The sequence below is a fragment of the Erythrolamprus reginae genome, chromosome 3 (genome assembly GCF_031021105.1).
Source record: "Erythrolamprus reginae isolate rEryReg1 chromosome 3, rEryReg1.hap1, whole genome shotgun sequence".
Taxonomy (NCBI): Eukaryota; Metazoa; Chordata; class Lepidosauria; order Squamata; family Dipsadidae; genus Erythrolamprus; species Erythrolamprus reginae.
Genome location: NC_091952.1, coordinates 152,351,847 through 152,362,548, shown reverse-complemented (window position 1 = coordinate 152,362,548; position 10,702 = coordinate 152,351,847). Strand labels below are relative to the sequence as shown.

The 10,702-nt window shown below is 49.2% G+C and overlaps 1 protein-coding gene across 1 annotated transcript; it reads right to left on the bottom strand.

The window, feature by feature from the left end:
- Positions 1-1,223: 1,223 nt before the first annotated feature.
- IRX2 (iroquois homeobox 2) lies at positions 1,224-9,047 on the bottom strand. Its single transcript, XM_070747040.1, has 5 exons — positions 7,783-9,047; positions 5,571-5,988; positions 4,026-4,799; positions 2,845-2,915; positions 1,224-1,881 (listed from the first exon to the last, which is right to left on the bottom strand). Exons 1-4 carry the CDS (start codon positions 8,023-8,025, stop codon positions 2,872-2,874), a joined length of 1,479 nt encoding a protein of 492 aa, XP_070603141.1. The 5' UTR covers positions 8,026-9,047; the 3' UTR covers positions 1,224-1,881; positions 2,845-2,871.
- Positions 9,048-10,702: the final 1,655 nt, after the last annotated feature.

Below are 10,702 nucleotides of genomic sequence, written 5' to 3'. Positions count from 1 at the left end.
GGGAACTTCAGGTAAAGAAAGGAATCCCATTTGGTTAGGAAGATTCCATCTCTCTCTCTCTCCCCCTCCCTGCAAATTTGTCAACTTGTCCCAACAGTGTCTCTCATCCTTTGGTTAAGCCGTTCTAAGCGCCAAGGGACTAAACTGCAAATACCTAAAATGTTTCTAGCCTTCCTGTAGCTGTAGCCTTCCCCTCCTTCCACCAGCCCTCTTTCTCTTTCTCTCACCCTCTCTTTCTCACAACTCCACATTTTTTATCCAGTTAACATTCCCTTGGCTGAAGTCTGAACTATCTGAGATCACTTTCAAATGCCCTTTCTAACAAGCCCCTGAGCCAGAGGCCACTAATTTTCAGTGAACAAAAAGCCACTGGAGAGAGTCCCGTTTGTCAATATCAACTGTTCCAGCCATTTGCCATCTTCAGACACATCGGCCTATCTGAGCTGGCAGATGTTTAGACAAGATTTTATAAATGGTTCAATATCAGCCCGTAATGAACCCCAACTGACCATTGCAAAGCAGCTAAAAGCATCCAGGATCTCTCCTGCTGGGATCTAATAATGCTCTCATGCTGGAACATTATTAATCATGGAATAAAATAGATGAGCCTCTTGAAAAATAAGTGTATGATTGATTAAAGGGCAGTCTAAGAAGCTATTATTCTTGTTTCGTAACCGTAAGTTATATTCACTCAATTTATCTTTGGAAAAGAAAATAAATGGTTGTTTGTCTCTTTACTGAAATTTCACTATATGGGACTTCTCATTATTTGCTGGGGTGGGTGGGAAAAAAGAGAGATTGTTGAACCTCTTTTCCCTTTTTTTTAAAAAGCCCAAGGTGGATGTCTTAGGTGATTAGAGCCTTATAAAAATGTGTAGAAAGCACTTAAAATGAGGAAGGTTTTTTTTTAACTCGGAAGATTTCTTACAGTGTTTTTAGTTTTTGATTTAAAAAATAACTGCATTTATTTAAAATGTGGGTTAAAACATTTTGTATGAAAAATGTTGGTAATTTCTGTATTTGTATCTATATAAATTGATTACATTTGAAGCTTTTTTCAATTTTTCCTAATACTGTAGTTTAAGTATAACTAAGTTTTATTTAGTCACATTACTAAATAAATCTGAAAGATATAACATATCTGTAGTGCTTTGCAAATTATCATAAATTACCAAATATGCATATTTATAACCAGTAAAACGGAATAAAAAGGCAGCACCTTGTTGTAGACTAATCTGTTTTATTTACAATTATAGATATAAATTAGTAAAGAATTCTTGTTAAACAACAAGGGATTGTATAACCATCAATGTTTCAAATAAAAACCAGGCATAATTTATTTACAAAAGACTTGGGATTCCATTGCAATACAACTTGCATAAATTACTAGATTTTATATCATTACAAAAATAAATATCAAATGTTTCATTTTGTAAGTACTTGCAGTTTCTTTAATTAACCCCTACTGTATGTATCTTTTACAAAGAGTTTGTACAATAAGTCCTATCACACCTACAGAATATAGATATATAGATGTGTATATATGTATATACCGTGGCAATGAAGTGATCAAGTCAAGATATCCTGAGAAAAAACAGATTTCCTTTTTTGTTTTTGTTTTCCTTTTTTTAAAAAAATCACACATACATTAGGGAAACTAGACTATACCAGCAAACGCACATTAATGTCCAACAAAATTCTGGTTCAATAATTAGAGAGAGTCTGTAGATCTAAGAGTGCTCTGTGGTCTTCTTTTATACAGTGGCACAAGATGTGATCCGGATTTAGAGTTTTGTTAAGAGTTACAGATAGAGATAGATAGATTAGCTTGGGGAGAGATGATGGCTTGTTGACTTTTCTCAAAGCAATTGTGACACCTACCTGTGGACCAAGGAAAACACCAGATCATCCTCAATCTTTCATTTACACAGAATGTGTTAAAACTGGCAGCAAAGTGAAAAGGTTATTCTCCTACCTTGCCTGGCAAGGACTAGGGTGGGTGGGATTTTTTTTTTTTGTTATTTTTAGGGAATAAAGAATATTTGATCATAAGATTTTTTTAAAAAAACAAATTAACTGCAGCAGCTTGGAAATAGATGGGGAATGAACCTAGGTAATGAATGCAGATACTCTTTGGAACCTGGCCAAGATCTATCTCATTGTCTGCCTCTGCTATTTGAAATGTATATCAGTACCCCAGATAAATTAAAGGCTTATTTTGAGGCGCAGTCTTTTACCTTTAAGATCTATGTAGAGACCTTATTGTAAAGCCGCCCAGAATCAATTGGCTTCAGAGGATGCCTAAACTGAATTAACTAAATAAATAAATGCAAACAATTAGAAAGTTCTCCTGCAATTTCCTACTGGTAATATAACAACAAAGGCTTCTTGCAAGTCGATTATTTTTGCATGCTTACTTCAAATAATGGAGGAGGACAATGAGATCCATTCTGGCTGGATTGCAAAGTGAACACCGATTCTCTCTTCCCAGCACATCATTCATTTCAGTGAGGTCTTGGCGCAATAACTGCCTTATATCTTTAACTTGCAAATAACATGTAAAAAGTATATTTTAAGTATCCATTTCAAAATGGATACCCTCTTAGATAAAGATGCTTAAAAAACAGCTGAACCGGTTTTTTTTTGTTTTTGCAAAGTGAAACAAAAGGGTAAACATGCAGGTGGAAGTTCTAGGTAATATAATATTTGATAATAGAGCAAGAAATGGACATTAAGCCAATTTATGGGCCTGGGCAATTTGTCTTAGGACCTGGTGCCAAAGGATCCCCCCTAACTAAGTGCAGCAGAATAAAAGGCAGAGAGAGAAAGAAGGGTCTCACTTACTTGCCTGGCTGCTGTGTGATTGCCCTTCTATAGGTATGGTTGTACTCCTACTGTGCACATTTCAGTGGGGTCTGTCAAAATAGAAGCGTCAGTTAGTCACAGGACACAGCTGGCTAACTAGATTATTCACTCCGGGCACGGCTAGCTTCTCCTTGCACAAAAGCTCAGCGCTGGTTGCTTGAAAGGCCTGCCCCTGTGGCATCATTTCTCAGCTGATGGAGATTTAAGGGGAGGGGTATAATTGCTCATCGGGAGACCACCTTTCCTAATGATCTCCTATTTAAAGCTAAGTACCGCGAGCTCCTAAGGTTTCGTAGGGTGACAGGCAGGACGCCCTTAGATGTGGCCGAGGGTTGACGCTGCGATCCTGGTGCATCCAGAGTTTAATAACCCCCTCTGACATTCTGCTGACTCAATATATTTATGGAGGGGTCTCATGCAGCCTTTCCTACAGAGAATTCACTCCCTCGCAGACTGTCAAAACTTCTGCTTGCTTCAGAAAGTGTCGGCGATGGGTGTTAGCGCTACTAGGCTAGTATCACATTTGCTACTATTATTAACATTGTCTCCAGAATGTGAGATTTATTAAATGGGTCGTATTTACACAAGCTGGCATTCTATATCTGTGCATCTCTCCATTTTTCAGGCATAAGAATTCATGACACAATTAAAAAAACAACAACAAAACGAGTTCTAGCACTGGTTTCAATTAGTTTTTTTAAAAAATGGTTCATTTTTGCTGTTGTTTTGTTTTGTCAATCTAGTTCTCGCAAATTTTGGAAAAGGCACAATTTGCATTTCCTCCCTTAACATATTAATTACTAGAAGGACGAAATCTTTCGCCTTCAGGGAAACGCGCTTCGGGCAGAATCGTGATTAGGATGGCAGCCTCGGGATTATAAGGGCTGCGATCCTAATCAAAACAGACCGGAGGCTAGGCCAGTGGTGTCTCAAAGAGTTGGGGGTGCGGATATGCCCTTTTGCCTTGGCTTCTCCATCAATAGAAGGCCCCCCACCAATCATTGGACGGTCTATTCCGCCCCCCGCCCCCCAATATAATCGGGGTGATCTCGTAGGCTGATCTGGAAGGCCGCCTGCTTTCCCCCCCGCTCTTGGACGAAGTAGGCTAAACGAGTTTTCTATCCTCGGAAGTAAAACGAGAAACAAAATATTTAACCTACCTTTCTTGGGATCGGAACTGGGAGGCTTGTAGTGCTGTTCGAGGTGGCCCGCGATGGTCTTCAGCGAGTTTTCCGAGCCCGCCTTCAGAGCACCGCCGCCGCCGCCGCTTAACACCGCTTGGTTGAGTCCCTCGTTGGAGGCCACGGCGGCCGAGTTGTACCTCAAGATCCCTTGTCCCTGGAGAGCGTTGAAGTTCCCGTAGTTTGTGTAATTGCTATAAAAAGGCGACGTGTAATAAATATGCCTCCCCAAGAGCGAAGAAGGCGAGTAGGCAGTGTTGTGCGGGGCGGAAGGCGCTGGGCCCGAAGGCGGGCAGCTCTGGCCCAGGCTGTGGCTGTGGGAATGCGGGTGGGGATGCTTAAGGTCCGAGGTGGCGATTTCTGCCAGCGACCAGAGCTTGGGCTTGCTGGCTTGCGTGGTCGGGGAGGCCCCCGAGGGGGAGATCCGGGCGTCCAGAGCAGCTTTGGCGGCGTTGCGGGCAGAATCCTGGCCGTGCGGGTGGCCCAGGAGCGGGGCTTCTAACCCGGTGAGAGGAGAGGAGGTGACGGGCTTGGGCGGGAGGCCTCGGCCCGCCTCCTCGTCTTCCTCTTCGTCGTCGTCGTCGTCCACGTCCTCTTCGTCGTCGTCGTCTTCCTCGATCTCCTCGTACTTGTCCTTGCACTCCGAGCCTGACTCGCAGAGCGGGTCGCCCGCCCGGCACAAGGGGCCCTTCTCCCCGTCCGATTCGGCCGAGCAGGAGTGGTCGGTCAGGGAATCCACCTGCAAGCTAATCCCTGCGGCAAAGAACCAGAGGAGCCTGTCAAGGGAGAGGGGGCGACAGGACCCGCTCTCCTGCCCGCCAACCACCCGCCAGGGGACCCCATTGGAATCCGAAGCTCGGGTGACTCTTCTAGCATTCGCGTCCCAGCCACCCTGTCTCCCTAGCCGGCTCCGCGGGCTTTTAAAAAGGGTGCCACCCTCCGCAAGGCCCCAGGCCTTTTGCCCGGCTCTGGTTCCGAAGAATGACCGGGCGGGAAGAATCCCACGGAGTGGCCTACCCTCGGCTCCCCTCTTGGCGCCTCTTAGTTGTAAAGCCGGCCTTTCCTGCCGCCTAAATCCTTAGAACTTTTGGAAAAGTGGCGTGGGGACACCAGAATTGCTACCATTATTCCTCCAGCTCTTCTGTCCTAGGCAGTAAACGAGGCCCTACCGGTGGGAGAACATTAAACTACAGAAACTTCCGCTTAGTGCTGCGCTGTTATGTGTGTGTGTGTGTATGTGTGTGTGCGTTTGTCGACCAGACTGGAGGGGCTAAAGGCCGTCAGAAACTAACTTCTCCCTAACTAACCTCGCTGATCTTGAACTCAAAATGGTCCCCCAAACCAGTGTTTCCCAACCTTGGCGACTTGAAGATATCTGGAATTCAACTCCTAGAATTCCCCAGCCAGCGAATTCTGGGAGTTGAAGTCCAAATATCTTCAAGTTGCCAAGGTTGGGAAACACTGCCCCAAACAGACCGCTTTGTGTTCTCTCCCGCACCCCCCACCACCAACTCCAACCCTCACCTTCATCCTCCGCCGACGTTTCGTTGCCGTCCCGCCCTTTGTCCGAGCCGGTGTCCTCCTTGCTCCGGATCCCGCCGCTCTCCCCTTCCAGGTCCTCGTCTTCGTCCTCGCTCTTGTTGCGGGGCGCCCAAGTCATCTTGTTCTCTTTCTTGAGTCTCCGGCGGGCGTTGGCGAACCAGGTGGAGACCTGTGTCAGGGTCATCTTGGTGATGATGGCCAGCATGATCTTCTCGCCTTTGGTCGGGTAGGGGTTCTTGCGGTGCTCCTGCAGCCAGGCCTTCAGCGTGGCCGTGGCGTCTCGCGTGGCGTTCTTCCGGTAGGCCGGGTCGTTGAGCTGGTAGGGGTAGGCTGGGCTGCCGTAGGGATGGTAGCTGATGGCCCCGCTCATGCCCGTCGTGTGGGCGTCGTAAGGAGAGCCCTGCCAAGCGCCAAAGCAAAGTATATTTACTCAGCTATCTCTGCAGCTGGTGGTCGGCACAAATATAGTATTCTTAATAATAATAATATAAGCGAACAGAACAGAGTAGTATATGTATATATCAATTATATATCAATTCCTACGAATTTTCTTTTATTAAAAAAAAAAGCCCGGGTGATATTGGAATCAGATTCCCTTCGCCTCCTGGAAAAAATTGCTCAAATTTTCATTGACTGTAATAGTTTCAATTTATTTAACGCATTTGTTTATTTTCCTCTATAAGACCTCTTTCTACGTAGCCCCTCCACGCCTACATGAATGGCTAAGATATTTCTCTATTTTGCTGGGGGGGGGGGAGGTAGAGAAGCGGGCGGGCGAGCGAGCGGGGAGGGAGAGATAGGGAGAGAGACACAACAAAAAACCCCACTTAGCAATTCAGCCCGCTAATGCATTGCAAATCCAATTTGCAAACCAGGAGATATGCACCGTTTCGAATTGGTCAAATACGATATAATTAGCATTTTAATTCGCCCTTTTAAACGTTTAAATTACGCTGATTTAAAAGCCTGCGTAATGCGAGAGTGTGGAGACGGGAAGGAAATTAGTTGAGCAACTTGGTAAGTTTTACAGCCGGTTGAGGAAAGAAAACTACATTATGCTCCAAATCTACCTAATGTTCTTAAATAACCCATGGACTGGGGGGGGGGAACACTTGGCAACTTGCGGGTGTTTTTCTTTGGCCACGAGAAAGTCAAACAGAAGAGCATTTGAGATGAGGCTCTCATTATCCTAAATAAAGACCGCCCGGCTGGGAGAAAAGGCGAAGGTTATGGGAGAGAGAAAGAGGGAGGGAGGGAAGGAGAGAGAGAGACGCCAAGCCAAAAACGCTGCATCTGATATCTCATGTGTAAGTGAAAGAAAACTAACCCTTCGCCCCTCTTTCCCAGGACCAATTGGCTCCGCTATCTTTAATCCTTCATCAGTTTGCAATAGCTACAAAATAACGCACGAACGCCGACATTAACATACTTTTGCAGCAATCGGGAAGTGGCGGAACCTCTGCCCGAAGCTGCGCGAAAAGAAGTGGGACCGCGCGGACACACGCACAAGCATACAGACACAGACGCGCGCGGCTCGGGCTCCTTTTAAATCGGCGAAACGTCGGCACTGTAAATTGCACAATCAGAAGTAAAAGTGGAGACAAAAGAGACAAATAAGAGAAGGGGGAACGACAGGAAAATATCGAAAACATAAAAGAGAAAGGAAAAGTGGGAAAGCAGAAGCGGGGGGGGGGGAATTACAGAGGAAGAGGGAGGAGAAAGGGTTTTAAAAAAACACGGGAGGATACAAAGGAGAAAGAAAAGGAAAAAAAGCGAAGGAGGAAAAAGTAGAAAAGCAGCGAAAAGTGGTACAAGAGAAGAGAAAAGGAAGGAAGGAAGGAGAGATAGAGAAGAGAGAGAGAAAGAAAGAAAAAGAGAGAAAGAGAGAAAGAGAGAGAAAGAAAGAAAGAAAGAAAGAAAGAAAGAAAGAAAGAAAGAAAGAAAGCTTCCAGAAAGAGAAAAGCCGACGAGGGAAAGACAGCTATTCCCCCCTTTCCTCGGTTCAAGCCGGGAGCTTAGCTTAGCGCGGGGGTCCATTCACACGTTCCCCCCAGCCTAGCCCAGATGGTCTCGGAGATTCGAGCGGGGGGGGAGCGATGGATGAGGAAGAGGAGGAGGAAGATGGAGGAGGAGGAGGCGGCGGCGATGGTGAAGGATGGTGCCGAGGCGGGTCGCTCGCTCGTCAGTTACCCACCATGTAGGAGGGGAATCCCGTGGCCGGGTCGGTGGAGTACTGAAGCGGGCTGCTGAAGCCGGTGGCCGCCGCTTGGGCCGTGAACGCCGCGGATCCGGGATAAGGGCTGAACGCCGAGCCCGAAGACGATCTGGCCAGCTCTTCGCTCCTGGGCGCCGCCAGCGCCGACGCCCCGTAAGCCGGGCAGGAGTAGAGCGCCAGCGAGCCCGGGGGCTGGTAGAGGTAGCCCTGAGGGTAGGACATTGCTGGCCGGCCGACTGTCAGCCGGGCGAGTGAAAAGGAACGGAAGCGGGGCGGGGGGGCTGGATTGAGCCCCGGGAGGAGAGGAGGACGGCGGGCGCTTCAGCGGCTAAGCTGCCGCCGTGGCCGCCGCCGCTTGCTGAGCACTCCGGCCGCGGAGGAGCTCACAGCGTCCGCTCCATAGGCAGGAGGAGCCGGAGCCAAAAAGGAGAGCCGGGCGTGAGGCGGAGGGAAGCCGCTCTCGTTCTTTCTGGGGACGCGGGCGGGCGGGAGCGCTCTCTCTCCCTCTCCCTTTTCTCCTTCTTCTCCTCCTTGTCACCCACTGCTGCAGGAGGAGGAGGAGGTGGTAGCGGCGGTGGGCATCTGGGCAAGGAGGAAGGCGCGCGGGAAGAAAGAGGAGAGGAAGAGGAGGCGTCTCCCCAAAGCCCGGCAGGGAAGAAGGGAGAGCGGGAAGGGGGAAAGAAAAAAAACAAAACCCAGCCTCGACCGGGCTGCCCGGGGTAAGCAAGTCGCCGCCGGCTCCGCAATTCTTCCCTCCCCTCCTGCGCTCGGAGCCCGCCAGTGAGGCAAGGCGAGCTTTCCTCCCCCCCAGCGCCTGCGACAAGTCTTGGATTTTTGGAGCCAGGCATAGGAGCTTGGGAAGGCGAGGAGTTTTGTGAGGAAAAGGAGTTTCGGAGGGACATTGGCAAAGCGAGCTGTCCGTCACGGCGACTCATCTGCATATGCGGGAAGACACGCCCCTCGCCCAGCTCCTTCCCGGCTGGAACCGTTGGAGGGAAGGAAGGACTTGGGCGGGACTCCGGGAAGAAAAAAACCCCAACGACACAAAATAAAACCAAGTCCCGCCCCCCTTCCGCCCCCACCCCCCTCGGCGGCTGCGGCTGAGGCTGAGGAGAAAATCGCGCGCGGTGGCTTGAGGCCCAGCGGCAGAGCGCGGCGGCTGCGAACTGAAGAAGCTGGCCGGACGCCGAGCCACGAAATGCGCTCTTGCCTTCCTCTCTCCACCCCCTCCGGTCCCCCCCCCCTCCGCCCAGCTCGGGAGGGTTATATAGCGTCGTCACGTAGTTTCGGAGCTGCCCGCGAGGGAGGCGGGAGGCGTTAAGGGAAGGCGGGGGGGGCAGAGGGGGGAGGCCTGCCAGCCCGCGACCAAACTAAAGGCATTTCCCCATTGGCACCCAGGCTGCGGCTTTGACAACTGGCATGTGGCTTCGTTCCGTTGCAGGCGACAGGCGCGGGTGGAGGCCTGCAACGGTCGCCGTCGCCTTAAATAAATTAAGGGAAGACTGCCGTTCGGGCGGGGTGGGGTGGAGACTCGTTACAGGGCGAGAGACTTGCTCGTGAGAAAGCGCCTCCGGGACCCAAGTCGCTGCAATCCTGAAATCCCGACAGAAGCGCGAATCTTAAGCTTTTTTTTTTGTGGCCCTCGCTCGCGTGAATTGAACGGAGACTGCGCAAAACCCCGAATCTAATTCCAGGTGTTGAGCGCAAAAGCCCATTTGGGATGACTAGGACACGTGCTTAGGGTAGGGTCGGGAAATCTAAAGGAGCAGAAGTATCAAAAATGGTGGGAGCCCCCCAATAAAGCAGCCATTGATCTGAGCTTCGGGTGGGGGGAGCGATAAGACTTATCCAATGGGAAAAAACCCTGCAATTATTCCGTAGACACTTTCCATTGGGACCTCAAGTAACTCCTTCCACCGCCCCCTCCAACGAAATTCTGCCAACGCCTGGTACTTTGGGGGTACAAAGGAACTCCCTCGCCGTCTATTTTACCGCTGACCTCTGGAGGATTTTTCTCACGCTGCGGGAATATCTTATATGGTCGCTAAAGAATAGACAGAGACTTGATGGTATATATAATCAATGGGTTGGGGAAATCGGATCGCTTGTGCGCGTGTGATCAATTTTTGCGCGCTCCTTCCCGGTTCAGTACTACGTTTGGTTCAGTGGGATGGGCGAGGGGACTTTTGAGGTCCCTTTTGAAGCCTTTAATTCCATGTACTCCGTTTTTCCCCTGCAGTCCTTATTCCATCTGGTTTTGAAGGAAGCAGTTCTTTACTCGAGTGTCGCCCTTACGGCCTGCCACAGGCTTAAAGCGCTTGGCCCTATAAAAGCCACTCCGAGGACTTAGCTGAGGCCCTCGCGGCATTGCCATGAATTACGGAGTAGAAAGAAATAGTGTAAAAACGGCCGGCGGTGATTCTGCACAGGCACAACGTGAGGGCAATCTCGATGGGATGTCTTTCCGCTTAATGGCTCAACTCCTGGTAAAGATCTAAAGAGCACCACTACATCCATCCCCGTCTGGTCCGCCGAAGTTGCTCGGAAGCAACAATTTGCTTTCATCATCCAGCAGATGGCGGGGAGGGTGACCTGAGGTTTCGGGGGGGGGGGGACCTTAAAAGTGACAGGTGGATTTACAAATTGTGGCTGAAGCTTCCCTCGAGTCTGATCGATTACCGAATGGGGCAAATCGAATCCGCGCACTTGGGGGATTGGAGCTAAAGTGGCTTAATAGCAATCTGCTTTCTTCCTTCCGCGGAACCCAGTGGCCTGCTACTTTTCTGTCTCTTTACACAAAAGCGGGAAATTCGGTTCGAGATGCGCCACCGATCATTTTTCTTCTCCGCTCCACACCCTTCACATTTGACCGCTGGGAGACCGTTCTGTGCCTTTTGCA

Excerpts from the sequence above, each read along its gene's own strand:
- IRX2 (XM_070747040.1), bottom strand. The coding sequence starts at position 8,025 with ATGTCCTACCCTCAGGGCTACCTCTACCAGCCCCCGGGCTCGCTGGCG. Across the intron at positions 4,800-5,570 it reads AACGTCGGCGGAGGATGAAG|GGATTAGCTTGCAGGTGGAT; the intron begins GTGAGGGTTGGA and ends TCTTTGCCGCAG. Across the intron at positions 2,916-4,025 it reads CAGTTCCGATCCCAAGAAAG|ACCCCACTGAAATGTGCACA; the intron begins GTAGGTTAAATA and ends CTATTTTGACAG.